Source organism: Candida orthopsilosis (assembly GCF_000315875.1).
Source record: "Candida orthopsilosis Co 90-125, chromosome 1 draft sequence".
NCBI lineage: Eukaryota > Fungi > Ascomycota > Pichiomycetes > Serinales > Debaryomycetaceae > Lodderomyces > Lodderomyces orthopsilosis.
Window position 1 is genome coordinate 220,544 of NC_018292.1, and position 16,718 is coordinate 237,261.

General features: G+C 37.7%; 9 protein-coding genes across 9 annotated transcripts; 5 read left to right on the forward strand and 4 right to left on the reverse strand. All coding sequences in view use genetic code 12, as the record gives it.

Annotated features, from left to right (window-relative positions):
- Positions 1-218: 218 nt before the first annotated feature.
- Positions 219-446, reverse strand: CORT_0A01015 (hypothetical protein; the record flags this gene model as incomplete). The annotated part of the gene is made up of 1 exon (XM_003865886.1): positions 219-446. One exon carries the CDS (start codon positions 444-446, stop codon positions 219-221), a length of 228 nt encoding a protein of 75 aa, XP_003865934.1.
- Positions 447-2,619: 2,173 nt separating this feature from the next.
- Positions 2,620-3,588, forward strand: CORT_0A01020 (Cce1 hypothetical proteinolliday junction resolving enzyme; the record flags this gene model as incomplete). The annotated part of the gene is made up of 1 exon (XM_003865887.1): positions 2,620-3,588. One exon carries the CDS (start codon positions 2,620-2,622, stop codon positions 3,586-3,588), a length of 969 nt encoding a protein of 322 aa, XP_003865935.1.
- A 122-nt stretch (positions 3,589-3,710) lies between these two features.
- CORT_0A01030 (Adh5 alcohol dehydrogenase) lies at positions 3,711-4,808 on the reverse strand (the record flags this gene model as incomplete). Its single annotated transcript, XM_003865888.1, has 1 exon — positions 3,711-4,808. One exon carries the CDS (start codon positions 4,806-4,808, stop codon positions 3,711-3,713), a length of 1,098 nt encoding a protein of 365 aa, XP_003865936.1.
- Positions 4,809-7,077: 2,269 nt separating this feature from the next.
- Positions 7,078-7,635, forward strand: CORT_0A01040 (hypothetical protein; the record flags this gene model as incomplete). Its single annotated transcript, XM_003865889.1, has 1 exon — positions 7,078-7,635. One exon carries the CDS (start codon positions 7,078-7,080, stop codon positions 7,633-7,635), a length of 558 nt encoding a protein of 185 aa, XP_003865937.1.
- A 391-nt stretch (positions 7,636-8,026) lies between these two features.
- CORT_0A01050 (Nup57 protein) lies at positions 8,027-9,820 on the forward strand (the record flags this gene model as incomplete). The annotated part of the gene is made up of 1 exon (XM_003865890.1): positions 8,027-9,820. The coding sequence occupies one exon, from the start codon at positions 8,027-8,029 to the stop codon at positions 9,818-9,820; it is 1,794 nt and encodes a 597-aa protein (XP_003865938.1).
- Positions 9,821-9,823: 3 nt separating this feature from the next.
- On the reverse strand, positions 9,824-10,471 carry CORT_0A01060 (hypothetical protein; the record flags this gene model as incomplete). Its single annotated transcript, XM_003865891.1, has 1 exon — positions 9,824-10,471. The coding sequence occupies one exon, from the start codon at positions 10,469-10,471 to the stop codon at positions 9,824-9,826; it is 648 nt and encodes a 215-aa protein (XP_003865939.1).
- An 85-nt stretch (positions 10,472-10,556) lies between these two features.
- On the forward strand, positions 10,557-13,664 carry CORT_0A01070 (hypothetical protein; the record flags this gene model as incomplete). Its single annotated transcript, XM_003865892.1, has 1 exon — positions 10,557-13,664. One exon carries the CDS (start codon positions 10,557-10,559, stop codon positions 13,662-13,664), a length of 3,108 nt encoding a protein of 1,035 aa, XP_003865940.1.
- A 73-nt stretch (positions 13,665-13,737) lies between these two features.
- CORT_0A01080 (Pan6 protein) lies at positions 13,738-14,670 on the reverse strand (the record flags this gene model as incomplete). The annotated part of the gene is made up of 1 exon (XM_003865893.1): positions 13,738-14,670. The coding sequence occupies one exon, from the start codon at positions 14,668-14,670 to the stop codon at positions 13,738-13,740; it is 933 nt and encodes a 310-aa protein (XP_003865941.1).
- A 592-nt stretch (positions 14,671-15,262) lies between these two features.
- CORT_0A01090 (Lpx1 protein) lies at positions 15,263-16,468 on the forward strand (the record flags this gene model as incomplete). Its single annotated transcript, XM_003865894.1, has 1 exon — positions 15,263-16,468. One exon carries the CDS (start codon positions 15,263-15,265, stop codon positions 16,466-16,468), a length of 1,206 nt encoding a protein of 401 aa, XP_003865942.1.
- Positions 16,469-16,718: the final 250 nt, after the last annotated feature.

Genomic DNA, 16,718 nt, shown 5'->3' on the forward strand with positions numbered 1-16,718 from the left:
ATATAGCACGAATGTGATATAGAGTAGTATCATCTTTCAAACAAAATTGAATTAAATTAGTTGTAATATATATATATAAAAATTATACAAACACAGACAATAGCAACAACAAAATCATCAGAAATTTAACAACAGCAACCCAAAAAGTAGTGTCACCATTTCTAACATATAGCTCTCAAAACCCTTCTCCTTTCTTTTCTAACTGGGGTTCCTTTTCCTTAAATGATCAAAGCAATGGCACCAGCAGCTAAAGCACCAATAGTACCAGCAGTACCCAATTGTAAAGCACCAGCAATACCAAAAGAAGAAGAAGTAGTAGTTCCATTAGTGGAATTGGTACCATTGATGGCAGTTGCATTGGCAATGGCAGTATCATTTTCACCTTCAGCCATGACTAAAGTAGTGCCGAATGTAGCCAAAGTGATTAATATGGTTGAGTATTGCATTGTGATGAATATGTGTAGACAAGAAGAATGGAAGGAAGAAAGTGAATTGCTATTAGGAAATATTATTGAAAAGTAGGTTTATAGAAATTTAGTGGTGTATTTATAATCTTGTTACTTTCTTCTACTTGTCGATATACGCACGAGGTATACTTATTTATTCCCAAATGGGAAGGAGAAGAAAAAGAAATATTTATATTTGATATTGCGTATACATATTTATAATCTAGTTAGGTAAAAAGGGGGAAGTAAGCGAAGAGGTATAAAGAGTGGCGTTGGCGTTGGCGTTGGCAATGGCGTGGCTATGGTCCGAGAGAAAGTCAATCTTCAACTAATATTCGTAAAAAAATAAATATAAAGTCAAAAGGTGCACAAAAGCCATAAATTTCTTTTTTTATTTTGTCTAAAAATGATTATTCGAGGTATTACACAAAAGAACATTTTTGATAAAGTAATTTAACAGAAATGTCGTAAGAGAGTTGATGTCAAGACTTGTACTTGTGCTTAGCAATGTTTCGCAACAGAGTTTCAATAATTGAATTGGAAGCAAATGCATTTACCAAATCCACATTTGTCTTTTTGTAGACAGTAGCAAACTATAAAACGCGTCTCAAAGAAAGTTTTTATGAGAAGACATTGTACCAAGAAAATATACACCAAATTATCCTTCCCAATATAGATAATTTTCTCAACCAGCTCATCACAGTACAATTAAGACGAGCGTCAAGTAGCTGTAATTGCACAAATTGTGGTTCCTTATCCTCCTTTAAAAAGTCCACGTTGTCAAATTTACAGAAGCATTCTCCTTTATTTGCCTTTACCATGTATACCCTTCTTCTTGAACTACCAAATAACTCAAGAGGGATGTGCATATCTCAAAAACGTACATCTTGTTTCTCCCTTCAAAGCTCGGTTTGAATATTTTAAAAGAGCCCTAATCATTTCCAGTGCACGTGTTACATTGAATTTGTCTATCCTCTGTCCTTTTTACCAACTATGAAGAAAATAAATTATTATATGCATGGTTTCAAAATTTTTGCAGAAAGTTTATTCCAAAGTACAGATGGCCTAAAGTCTTCAAAGGGAGTTGTTAGTAAGACAAACGAAAGAGATAACTAGCTCAATTCCAAACAATGCGTTCTCCGAATTGTCCAATTTCAACCAATTCGAGGTACTTCATAACGTCGCCAGATTTTGAATAAAATAATGGGTACAGATTATGCCACTTTGGTGGCAAACATTAAAATCCAGCAACAACATTGCTTAATTGGAAAGATGCACAAATGTTATCACAAAGAAGAAGAAAAAGAAGAAGAAGTGCAATAGTTGACAAGAAATGTCGTCTACATTGGTAAAAGCCCCTATACAAGATTATTTCCATATACAAAAAATGTGGGCTTTCAATTTTGAAAGAGTCATGTAATATAAAGTCATGCTCTGTGTACACATGTGCTACGAATATTGACATAGCCTCTTTTTAGGTACATATTGCAATTTCTTTAATAGTTACTAACAGGTATCATGCAATGTGTTCTGTAATCGTAAATATATAGTTTGTGTAATGTTTGTTTTTACTTATCTACTGTAAAGTAAATACACAAAATTTTAATACTAACAACTTCATCAACTCTAAAAGTACAGAAGTGAAAGGTTTGAAAAGCAACTACACCAAACCACAAGGATGCTATATTTACATAGTGGACAGCAACAATATGATTTACATATTCAATGAACTTTGACAGAACAATGTAATTGACTTGTGTCGTTCACTGTGTATTGTCATACAGATTACGATTAAATGAATTTCACGTTACCTCCTCATTTCAGCAGAGTCAAAACTTTTTTCCTTTATACTCTCATTTTGCTCATTGCTAGTCAAGAGGCGATTTAACGTTTTTTCTTTACTTTGATGGCGGAAACTTTATACAGACTAAACCATAATTCGACACGTCTTTTAAAATAAAAATGTGAGCAGCACGTGTCCCATTTACATTATTTCTGGAAGCCGCTTTTAGAATCATTTTGAAGCTTACACATTTGAGTTCATCTTTCATTTCAATAGCTTCACGGTTTTTCCTTAGCGTGTCGCGTAAACCTCAAATGCGAAATTGCACGAGACAATTTCAAAAATGAAAAATATCACCAAGCATCAACACTGGTCAAACCAAGCCATTGTATGAACAAGCAACAAACCATCAACCTTACTAAATCATTACACAGCTACAAAATCCCTATACTCAATGATATAGCGCTACATTGTGGAAGTCCAATCCTCGGAACTACTAAAGCATCACGCATTGAAGGTATCATTGCTCAATATCAACTATACTTGATGCAATGGCACAACTTGGCTCATCGTAATACATTATCAATTGATATAGGCATCAAAAACTTTTCCTATTGCAAAACAACAACAACAATAACACTGCGTAACAAAGTCTCCTACTGGCCAATTTTAGTCACTCACTGGGATAAATTGAATCTAGATACGCACTATGGATCATCTTACAAACCATTACTTCATCAAGACACAGTGCTAGACAACAAACGTTACTTGAACCACATAACAAGCCAACTTATTGACGATCTATCTCCCAACTTGTCCAATGTCAAAATCATGGAAATTCAACGAACAAGATCAAACAATAATGCAAGGACTTTGCCAACAATATTAACCAACCATACGTTGGAAAATTTAATCATGGCCAAAATGTATCCATCTTTAGTTATTCCCATGACTTCAATGAAGATGATTCATTTTTGGCTTTATCGATTCATAACTAAAGATCTGATAAATTCTAAATTGAAAAAGACAAACAAAATTATACGACGTGATTTGATACTTGCTTGGTTTGGTAAACTTTATAAACTAAAAGGGTGTGAACGCAACGGCAAAGAAACTATAGACTCCACCATGAATCGGGTACTTGATTGGCTAAATTTACAAAAGGGAGACAAGACTGATGATTTAATTGATTCTTTACTTTATAATCTTTGTATCAACTGTCAATTGAATCATCTATGCCAATTCCACAATTATATACAACAAAATTATGATTTTGTTGATTTTGTCGAGGATGCTAATCAATTCCATTTGGAATTGATCCAACCTGTGGTTGACAAGTATAATTTAGAATTGAAATAAAATGAATGCTACAACCTTGATTTCGATTGTCATATATATATCAAAAATCTCCTTAACTAAACTCCTAAACTCCGAATACCCAAACACCCAAACACCCAAACACTTAACTCCTTCTCCCCGCTCTATGGATTAAAAACAACTCTTCCTTCATAAGCATTCTTTCTCAACTTTTCAATATATTCAGGCAACTCCTTCAATTTAGCACTTTGCACAACCGGTTTGACTTTTCCCTCACTAACCAACTGCAAAACTTCATCCAAATCATTAGTAGTACCCCAAAAACTACCCAACACCTGAATTTCTCTCAATGCCAAGTCCCCCAAATCAAAAGATAATTTAGGTGCACCCAAGCCCACGGGAACAATCACACCTTTAGGTTCAACATATTTTTGACATAAATCAAATGTAGCTTGCACTGAAACGAAATCAAAACATGCTGAAAATGACCCTGGGGAAATCGATCCTGGTAACGATTCATAAACTTCATCAGCTCCCAATTTCTTAGCTTGGTCACGAGCCTCCTTCTTTTTATCCAATACCGTAACTTTAGCACCAAATGATTTAGCAACTTGTATTGCATTACCACCCAATCCACCAGCTCCAATAAGTAAAAGATTTGATGTTGGTGATACTTTCGCCATCTTGATTGCATGATATGGTGTCAATACAGCATCGGTTGAAGCAGCAGCAACATCAGATGAAACATTATCAGGAATAAGAGCCAAATTACGAGGTCTAGTAACCAACAAATATTGTTGATATCCACCATCATAACCCAATCCAAACCAATCACCAAATGCCCGTTTACATACATTATCAATTGATCCACGACAATATTTACATCCACCACAACCATTGGGCCCCACACAAGCAACACGATCACCAACTTTGTAACTATTCACATCATCACCAACAGCAGCTACAGTTCCAGCAATTTCATGGCCCATCACATAATTATCTCCACAATCCAATCCTTCGTAAATGACATGTAAATCAGAATGACATAATCCAACAGCATCAATTTTCAACAACAATTGACCTGCTTTTGGCTTGTGGACGGGCAAATCGGATTGTAAATTGAGTCCTGATTGTTTAGTATAAACAAATCCGTATTGTGTAGATGGAATTGACATGTTGCGAATTAAAGGAATTGACAAAATATGGGGAATTCTTGAATTTGTTGGTTTTATGGATTTCAAAATTGATATAGATTTAAACATTTACTGGAACAACAACGTAATATTATATATGTAGCGTTACCCCAGAAAATTGGTTATAATTTTTTTAGTGTTTTTGGTTCTTTTATTGGAATTTAAAGCCGATTATTTCCCTCGTGGTATATGCAATTGATTATTTTAGTCAAGTGTTTAAACTCCTCTTATTGATGATATTAGCAGCAATTTATATCATGTTACATTTGTAGATGCAGATTGCTTTACTATATGCAGCGTGATGCCTCCTGTCGTAATGGGATTTATTTTTTATTTTGATGATTTCTCCATATTGGAAAAATGAGGTACAAAAAGAGAGAGTCCGAAACAATAGCATTCATCCTTTGTTCTTAATATTGAATGGATACGCTTATTGTGTGGAGAAGCAAAAGAACATATTATGCAAGGGTATAGACACTCAATATTGCAAACATGATATTTCATAACCTTGCATATCCTTACCTTACAAATGATTCTTCTAAAGATTCGAAATTACAGGACAGAAAAAGAGTCTAGACTCAAACAGTTTCCATGGGGTATCCTCTCTTTAAGAATTCATTAACCCCGGTTACAAAATCCTTTCTGTGTTTTGAATACTTTCTTGGCTTTACTTTGCATAAATCACACCACTTTAAATGTAAAGATCAGCCGAAACTGAGAAGAAAATACCGAAGATTGACGATTTGTGGCTACCAAAATCTAAGGAAGGGGGATTATCCACAGTAAGTCTTTTTCTCACAGCTCCACATTAACAATGGCACTTGGTAGTTAGATGCCATCACTGATTCAGACATCGGGGTCTCATAACTGTGGTTACAATCTCGGACTTTTTTGAATGTATGGTGGTGAAATTGAGATAATTCTTTACGTTATCCGCAACCTTTAATCTCACATCTCTACGGTAGAATATTATCGGCTAATATACTACCTTGCCTACTTATAACAAAAACGTCGGCTTCTAATCACCCATCTTGGTTGGTGTCTCCCCATTATTGCTGCTTTTGTAAATTTCAAAAAATTCGGAGTTTGAGTAGCATCTTTTGAAACGCAACTCATTCTATTTTATCTTTTTCGTCTCCAATAATTTTTTACCTGTAATTGGTGAGATGGGGTTCAAGCTCAGGAACATGAAGACCCACAATGCAAAAGGGGCGACTGGGACTTGAAATGGTGAAAGTTTTGGTTAATATCGAGTGTATCATTAGCAAGTTGAGAAGTATCTCGAAATGATACTGGTGATTAAAAAGTTTCATGATTCATAGAAGCTTTGATTTTTAACATTCGCTTTATAGTTATACTATCAGAGAGTATTTGGGGACTCTTCAATGAAACTCTTTGACCTTGATTATTGTTTCAATCCACTGAAATTTGCAAAATTTTGCAATCACATTAACATAGATGTAATTGTTGAAGCCATTTTCCTCAATAGGACTATGAAATTTTTTCAAACGATACCACAGTGCACAACGAAACGATACAAAAGAGACTCATACTTAACGATATAAATGGATACCAGCCTTCCTTTCAATTCGAAATTACCACTAGTACAAGGGATAACCGAGAAATTTGCAACTCGGCCGAAACAAAGCCTCACATGCTTATGGAAATGCATCACCGGTATATGCTTGTTCGAACTCCACACTTCTATCAATTGCACAATTTCAAAAGCCATCAAATTCAAACTCGCATCCCTTTGACCTACTTTTTTGCTTCTGTTATCACTGGCATTGTCTTGAGGATGAATTATGGTACATTCTAACTATCAGTTTAGGCATTAGTACACGACCTTCCTTTGTTTTAAATCAACGTCTCCAATATCTATCAAAAACTCGGAATCCTGGTGTTTTGAAAAATAACTTAGAGGAGACTAACCGCTATTGACCTATTCGATTAGGAAGCGCCCATAGGTAAAATCATCCGTGCCAAATATATATTGTAAAATATGGCGTCTTGGCTGTAGTGAGGTAAAAACACAACGGGGGCGATCTCTTGGTCAAAAACAAAAAAAGATTTAACGGAATTACTCGAAAATATTACCCCACGTCGCTATTGGATTCTTCCTAGCTTACGAACAAGATACGGACACTTACTTTATGATTGTTCATTCTTTCCCTCCAAATTTATTTTTCCATTTCTTTTTTTATTGTTGCGCGCACTAACCAACCAACCAAATTTTGCGAATTTGAAATAAAATTTTAGTGAAAAACCGAAACTCCAGTAGTTAAGAGAGTCTACATCTTTTTAACCCATATATACACATATATACAACTCATTCAACATGTTGGGAGAATTCTTCATAGGCAGACACAAATGGGAAAACAAAGAAGAAACTCCATTGCCAAATACCGTACCAGAAGTGGATGAAGTAGGTGCAACATCAGCACCATTACTATCAGCATCATATTACATCGGAGACAGATGTAAACCATATAATGACGATTTCATGTTATGTAAAGATGAACACAATGGAGGAACTATAGATTGTTTGAAAGAAGGAAGACGTGTGACTAGATGTGCTATTTCAGTATTGAAAGATTTAAACAAATACTGTTTTGATGAATTCAAATTGCATTATGAATGTTTGGAACAAAATAACCAATATTTCAGTCGTTGTCGTGCCAGTGAGGGAGTTTTAAGTAAGTGTGTTTTTGACAATTTGAAATTGGTCAAGAAAATTCCAGGTGTCGAAGAACAAATACAAGATAAAAAGAGGCCAATTTATGGGGCTGATTCAAAAGATGTTAGACAAACTAAGGAGTTTTTAAAGAAGAATGAAGCTACTGCTGCTGCTGCTGCTGCTGCTCCTGCTGCTGCTCCTGCTCCAAGCAGTAGTTAGATGAGGAAATATACATATTCGCAAATATAAGGAGAGCAAATTGGAACATTGAGTCGTGTAGTCAATCGTGGAATTGAGCAGACTTTAGATAGTCGAGGAAGCTACAATAGACATGGTCCCAGACAATGGCTTTGATTAGCGTTAAATTAAATTGAATTTAGGGCATTCTCTGCATTTCGTAGTATCTCGTTTGAACAAGGAGCAAACTGCTCAACTGGCGGGACTGTTACAATTAGCTGTACTTTCTTAGTCGTCTATCAAATCTCTTTTCTTCTATGCATATGCATTCACTATGATCCTCTGATTTCTCGGATCTCATCTTTTCATCACACGAAAAATAAACAGCTCAAATTCAGCAAGAACAATCGTAAAAGATAATCAAATCACATCTATGTTTGGTGCTAGCAGCAATACTGGAGGAGGCTTATTCGGAGCATCAAATACAAGTAATAGTGCCTCAGGAAGCGGATTATTTGGAAACAAGCCAGCTGCGACGACAAACACCGGGTTTGGGTTTGGGCAATCAAACACCACTGGCCAAACAAATTCAACTGGTGGTTTATTTGGCCAATCGCAAAATAATAACACCAATGCCACATCTGGAGGCTTATTTGGATCGAATCAACAGAAACCAGCTGGAGGCGGATTGTTTGGCTCGGGCCAGACAACAAATTCTGCAACCAATGGGGGATTTGGGGCCACGAATAGTGGATCAACATTTGGAAAACCAACAGGAACTCAGACAACTGGTGGTGGGTTGTTTGGTGGTAATCAACAACTGGGCCCCAATACTGGAGGATTATTTGGTGGTAATCAACAATCACTGAATACTACAACGACAGGGGGAGGGTTGTTTGGCAGTAACCAGCAAAGCAATACTGGAACTTCAGGCGGATTGTTTGGAAACAAACAGCAAAGTACAGGAACTGGTGGGGGATTGTTTGGAAATGCCCAGCAAAGCAATACAGGTACATCTGGTGGATTATTTGGAAACAATCAACAACAAAACAATGCCACTGGTGGATTATTTGGAGGTAACCAACAGTCAACAACTCCAGGTGGGCTCTTTGGTAACAAGCCCAGTGCACCAGCAGGTGGAGGCTTGTTTGGATCTAACAATACACAACAAAGTGGTGGCCTTTTGGGCTCTAACAACAACACTCAAGGAGGTGGGCTTTTCGGAAACAAGCCGGCTGCTAGTGGCGGATTGTTTGGTGGGGAACCACAACAACAGTCATCACTCTTTTCCAACACTACAAACAACCAACAACCATCTTTCAGTTGGAGTCAGCCTCAGCAATCACAACCTGCTGTAAATAATGTCAATACACTTGGTGGGTTTGGCCAAAATACCAATCAACAACAAAACACCAATCCAGCTGCATATACCCCTGCAGTGAATGATCAATTGGCTAAAGTATACGAACAATGGGACCCGACTTCGTCAAAATGTGCATTAAAGACACATTTGTACAACAAATTCACTGACCAAGAAATGAATATTTTGATGTCCCAGCCGCGACCAGCTAATGAAACTCCTGAAGATTGGGACAAAGCCATGACTGAAAGACCTGGACAAAATTATTTCCCCATAAAGATAACTTCTTACGATGAAGTTGCTCAGAGGATTGAAACTCAGTTGGATTATGCAGCTAAGGAAAAGGTTGTATTGAATCAGATTAATGAAAGACTAAATACGTTATCAGCGAAACATGACTTGGAAAACACTACCAGGATTCTCAAAGCGAAAGCAAGACATACTCAACTATCACGAAGATTATTACGCTTAGCCACTGTGTTGGCAATGTTGAAATTGAAAGGGTATCCACTACTCCCAGAGGAGGAAGAAATAGCCAAACAATTTGATATTTTAATCACTAAATTGAATGATCCAAATAGTCCAATTGGAAAAGTTGGTGATATATTTGCAAAAATGTCGATACTCAAGGAGAGAGCCGAAGATATGAATACTCAATTCGACAAGTCAATACATGCGTTGAACGAGTCGTTCGATAATGGTGCTGCCACCAAGGGCAAAGCCAAAGAGGACATAAATAACTCTAACGATGTTATTGAAAAGATTTCGCAAATCTTGGTGAAACAGCAAATGGGCTTGAACTATTTGAATGAGGTATTGAGAAAAGATGAAGAGAAGGTTGAAAAGTTGGTTTCAATTAGGAAATAAAAGTCAAAATGTATTATCTTCGAGTTTACGAATAAGATATCGATGGTTTGTATGAATCTCTATATCCTGAATTTTATGAAAATGCTGTATATTACTTCGAACAGCAGACCGAAGCCTATACTTACCCAGTTTTTCATTCATCGTTGGATCGCATCTAGTAATTGATATAAATGGGTCTTCCATTGAAGCTAATGACAAATCGTATTTGCCAACGAGGTCCCGACCCCTATCTGAGAGTTCATGTGTAAATTCAATCAGTCGTTCGTTGTTCAAGAATTTGTCATCATTTTCCACATACAAGTATCTTGGGATTGCTATTAGATTCTCTAGCCTTTTGACAAGTTTATCTCGTGTCATAATATTCCAGGGGTGTGAATCAGAAATCTGCTCGGTTTCGTCCACCATCGACACAGGTAGAAACAAGCTTCTCTTATGAACGGGATTAAATAGTATGTTCAAGTGAAAGCCATCTCTTATTAATTCATCCAGATTTAATAAGGTAGATTTCAATATATCAACTGTAGCCAACTTCTGAAAACTCTCACTAATGAACTGTAACTCAGATGGTGTCTTTGGAGGCGGTATGATTTTGCACTTGAAGCCGACTGCATATCTAAAGTATTGCTGGAATCGTTTGGGAAGGTGGTTCATATCATTTTCATATAGTTATTGTATATGAAGGGATTTGATTTTTCGCGATTTTGTAAACTCATCATGATTTACCAATCAATGTGAAATGGATGATGGTGATATAACGCTGAGTATAAAGCACAAACTAGCAGTCTACTTAAACAAACCTGAGAATAACTCTTTGACCCAAACAGTGATTATACAAGCAAGAGGTAAAAATTTTGATGATTTTTCAAAGTTTATACAAATTATTGGACTAAAGAATGATGAACATGCCAAAGACATATATGATAGCGTGCAAGCTTCGAAACCTGATGCAACTGAAATCATGCCGAAAAAGGCTACCATTATCAGAAGAGCAGACAAATCGACGTTAAAACTTTCATTTGAAGAGGATGATGATGAAATCGATGACATTGTCAGCCCAAACATCAAAATACGGACCAAAGAAGGCACACCAAGCCAGCCAAGATTCAAGAGACTAAAGAAAGAGGATGCCGAAAGACTCAAAGAGGCATTACCACCTCTTGCAAATGAAAGAAGGGAGTCACCAAAACTTGAAGCTGATCGTGTATCCCTCAGACCTAAGATCCAAAACGACACGCGCCCTCGCCAAGATGTAAAACAATCATGGGATACGAGAGCAGTAAAGCGAGACATACCAAAGTCCACTTCAAATGAGGGTACTGGGGGATACTTCAATTCCTTGGGGGAGTACATCGATCATGATCATGCACCTAGTAATGACTTCAATCGCATACCGATAACTAGCCACGTTTTGATTCCTCCATTTCTTGAAAAGGTAAAGGAGCATTTGACTTTGCAGATAACTGGCTCTAGCATTAAAGGAGCTGGACCGACTGTTGATCCTGTGAAAGATTTCACTTCAGAGTTGGCGTCCATGGCAAAGCAAGGATCATTGGTGGTGCAAACAAAGAAGTCGAAACAGGAGAGGGCAAAACAAGCCAAGGAGAAAACAGGTGTGACTACCAGTGGAAACAGAGATGACGTTGAACTCGACGAGGATACCGAGCAGAGTTCAGACTATACTATAATTCAGAAGCAACGACAGAGCCTACCTGCATATGCAGTAAAAGAAGACGTTGTTTCAGCTATTCGGGACAATCAGGTCACGATAATCATCGGCGAGACAGGTTCGGGAAAGACAACACAGCTAGCACAATTTCTCTATGAGCAAGGATTGGCTACTACCAAAGGTGAACGAAAAATTATTGGATGTACGCAACCAAGACGAGTTGCGGCTATGTCTGTGGCAAAAAGGGTTAGCGAAGAAATGCAAGTCGAACTAGGAGAAGAAGTAGGATATTCGGTGAGATTTGATGACAAGACAAACCCCGAAAAGACGGTCATCAAATACATGACTGAAGGTATTCTATTGAGAGAGATTTTGGCAGACAATACATTGAGTGAGTACAGTTGCATCATTATCGATGAAGCTCACGAACGATCATTAAACACTGATATCCTATTAGGATTATTTAAAGGACTATTGGCTAAGAGGAGGGATTTGAAGTTGGTTGTAACGTCGGCAACAATGAATGCTGATCGATTCACCAGATTTTTTGGAGCAGCACCGCAATTTACTATCCCGGGGAGAACTTTTCCTGTCGATATCTATTTCAACAAGAATGTAACAATGGATTATGTTGAAACAGCAGTGAAGCAAATCTTGTCGATCCATTTGAGCAAAGGCCGCGATACTAGAGGTGAGTTCGTCAACGATGGAGATATCCTCGTGTTTATGACTGGTCAGGAGGATATAGAGATTACATGCGATTTACTACGTGAAAAACTTGAAATGTTGGAGAATCCACCACCTTTGGAAATTTTGCCCATTTACTCTACCATGCCCCAAGAATTGCAAAAAAGAATATTTAACAAGACAAGCACCAAAAAGAGGAAAGTCGTTATTGCGACTAACATTGCAGAAACCTCATTGACAGTTGATGGAATCAAGTACGTTATTGATTGTGGTTTAGTCAAGGTGAAAGTGTACAATCCTAAGCTAGGTATGGACACATTACAGGTGGTGCCAATCTCTTTTGCCAATGCAGAGCAAAGAAGTGGTAGAGCAGGAAGAACTAGTGCAGGTGTTGCATACAGACTTTATACCGAACGAGCAACTGACCCCCAAAATATGTATCAGCAACCCATACCCGAAATTCAAAGAACGAATTTGAGCAATACAATGTTACTATTAAAATCACTAAATGTACATGACATAAACAGTTTTCCATTTTTGGATAGTCCTCCCAAGGATTTGCTCAACTGCTCATTGTACGATTTATGGGCAATGGGTGCATTAGACAATTTCGGTGAATTGACCAAACTTGGACGTGATATGATTCAGTTTCCAATTGAGCCAACTTTATCGAAACTTATATTGTTGTCAACAGAACGTTACTTTCATTGCTCAGAAGATATACTCACCATTGTTGCTATGTTGAGTGTTTCCAATATTTTTCAAAGGTCCAAAGAAAGAGCCAAAGAGGCGGATCTGGCAAGGGAACGATTTGTTGTTGCAGAGTCAGACCACTTAACGCTTCTCAATGTTTATACACAATGGGAAGCCAATATGAACAAATTTAGTAATAATTGGAACAGAATCAACGAGTGGTGTGGTCGAAATTACATTCAACACAAATCCTTGTATCGAGCAAGGGAAATTAGAAAGCAGTTAGCGTATATAATGCAAAAGAGAAAGCTCCCCTTTTGCAGAGCCAAGAACGACGACGATATTAGAAGATGCTTATGTGCAGCATTCTACCACCAGCTGGCGAAACTTGTCAAAATGGGACTCAATGGGACTCCAGAGTTTGTCAACCTACGTCACAACTACATGAAAATGTACTTGCATCCCACAAGTAGCTTGCTTAACAGCAATTTGAGTCTGAACTTTGTCATTTACCATGATTTAATATTGACTTCGAAAGAGTATATGAATTATGTCACCTGTGTTGATCCAATGTGGCTACTAAAGTTTGGTTATGTGTTCTACAGCATCCCCGAAAGCTCTCGCGATAAATTGGTTGAGGGCCTCGGAACAAATGCAAGGGTTGAATTCGAGCATCAACTAGAGAACGATCGAACATTGTATGAACAGCAGAATAGCAAGTTGCAAAAGTCAGACCAAAAAGAATCGTCAATTACAAATAGAAAGAGTTTGTTGTTTCGGAAACGAAAAAGGATGTGACACCCAACTTTTATTTAAATATACTTTTCTATTAGACCTTCCCAAAAATCATTATCATTAAATTTCGTAAATTCTATTGCAAAACAATATTATCAATCAATCTTGCCTTTTCGCCGCTATTTTCTTTTGGAACTTTAACCGCACATGAAACGATTGCGCCCATACCAGGCTTCACTGTTTGAAGGTCGGTCAAAAGTTCAGGATGGCTGACGGCAATGTACTCAATATCAAAATCTGGGTCCTGTTCAATGACTTTCCTGATTTCGGCAAGAATGCCACTTGCTTTAACTTCCTCTTCTTTTTCTTTTCTCTCATTGTAAAAGGCTTCACCATTCTTTAAAGCGTTGTAGATGACCGAGCTTCGATCTTTCATCTCCTTAGATAAATACTCATTCCTTGACGACATTGCTAAACCATTACTCTCTCTGGAGGTTGGCAACACTCTCACTTCGGTTGGAATGTGCAAATCCTTTACCAAGTTTTTGATGACCACACATTGCTGAGCGTCCTTTTGACCAAAATAAATTCTAGTAGGTTGGACAATGTTCAACAATTTGGTGACGACAGTGGCAACTCCTCTAAAAAATTGTGGTCTGGTAACTCCTTCAAGTTGCTCGCTTGAACCATGGACAGTTACAAAAGTACCACGTTGATTTTCGATGTCTAGTGTGATACCACTAGGGTACATCTCGGTAACTTTTGGTACAAAAACCGCATCGACCGGTTTGCTCTTAAATTGAGCTTCCAAGATCTCCAAATCGCGATCTAAACTTCTAGGGTACTTATCCAAGTCCTCCGTGGGACCAAACTGGGAAGGATTGACAAATATTGAGACAATAGTCTTGTCATTTTCTTGTAGTGACTGGGATACCAAAGAACAATGACCCGCATGTAATGCACCCATAGTGGGAACAAACCCAACTGACTGATTATTCAAAAAGAACTGAGCTCTCCATTGTCTCACCTGGTGCACGGTCCTGAGTATTGTGATCTTGCTGGAAGTCATGGACAGAGAGATTTGTTGTAGGATGTACCGGATCAAAAAGAGAAGCGTCGTTTAATGTGACTGAAAATTTTCAATTTTGCAATTTTTCAGATGACGCACAAAATGTGTTTCTTATACGACATGCTTTAAAGTCCGCTTAATTATATGGGGATCTGGATTATTGTGTTAAATCCGAAGTCTGGAGCATAAGAATGGAACTTGAACTTACAAGAGCCAGTTTTCTGGCCGTGCTATTTCCAAATTTTGGGAGCATTCATACACCGATGTTGAGCGTTTCTAATTTGTTTCTGGTTGGTTGATGTCTAAACGCCATGTATCTTATTCGTGGCCTATTGTTTTCTTATAAGAGCCTACCTCAAACAAAAGCTTCATGATTCAATGCGGGGTGTTTTGACTCCTCGTACGGAATTACTACCCACGAAATTTATTATATATACAGTAACACCGCTATAAACATCTGCTACCAATTTTCCTAACTTCTTTCTCCGTCTTTGCGCAATCCCCCACAAGCGCCAATTTACCCGAACGAGATATAAAAACATCGTTTGGTCCAGAAATTGCAGCCGGCTTCCATAGTGCTACAGCAAAGAAAATGTCATTTACACTCGAAAAAAAACAAACAAAAGCACATCCAATCCGCGCCAAGGGTAGTACCTTGATTGCCAAAGACACTGAAAATTTGATTATCGTGTACAACAAATACAAATCAAGCTCTCCACATCCAAACCCTGAATCACAATTGGCCTTCAATTTGGTCTTTTGTCACGGGACTGGGTTCAACAAGTCAGTATGGCACTACCTCATTAAGCAGTTGTATAAACTCTCGCAATCACATGAAGTACCCTGGTACTTGGACACGGTTCTTGCTGTTGACGCTCTTGGTCATGGTGATTCTAGTTTGGCAAATGAGGGGAAAATGGGTTGTGTTTACATGTGGGATGATGGCGCTAAAGATGTTATTGAGATTATCAAGCACGAGAGGGAAACCACGGGAGATATGAAGAACAACTTTGAGGCTCGTACTGTTCTAGTTGGGCATTCAATGGGCGGATTTACTGCTTTGTATGCATCCTTTTTAGAATCAACCCTATTTGACTCCGTTGTTGCTATAGAACCGGTGATTTATGGAACACCTGAGACTGAAGCAAGGTTTATGCGGCTGTTTAAGAAGTTGGTTGGCTTGATGATGGATACTTTTGATACCGAACAGGATGCCAGGGACTATTTTGAGAAATACTCATTCACTAAACGTTTTCAATCTGATGTATTGAAAGATTACGTTGATGATGAAGTATATAAGACAAAAACCAAAGAGGGGAAATATGTCTATAAAGCTAAATGCCTGAAGGTGAGCCAGATGACGACATATTTGAGTTCTCACATGTCCATCATAAAGGGCATGTTAGCGTTACCGTTGATCAGAGTTCCAGTGTTTCATGTTGTTGGTGGAGCAGCTAATTGGAACTTGCGAGAGAGTATTGACTGGATTCGTAATGCCATTGCTCCAAATATGTTAGCAGGTGCTATAGATATTGACAAGGGACAACACTTGGTGAACTCTGAGCAACCAAACGATGTGATTAAAGTCATCAACAACGCTTTAACGAAACGAGACACCGATTTTAAAGTTTCAAAACCTACTGTTCCTGAAATTGCTTTGAATGGAGACAGAAAGGCACTCCTTGATCAACAATACAATCTGATTCTGAATCTTGACATGGAAAATGTTTACGGTTATGATAATAAGAAACATATCCCGTTTGATTTGGTTGCGAATAAACCCAGTAGCAAGTTATAGAGCTTAATGGTGTAAACAACTGGTATAAAATGCAAGTTTTTAGTTTGCTATGTTCACTATTATGGTATTAAATGATATGTTTTCTTTTTAGCTTCAAAGTTGTAGTTAGAAATGATGTTACATGCCTTTATAATCACAATTGTACTTGGCCCAAGCACAAAGAACCTTTTGCTTATACCTCCAATTTTGTGTAAGAAAAAGATTTTTTTGACAACCAAATAAAAAAAAGAAATATTTCCATCTCTCATCT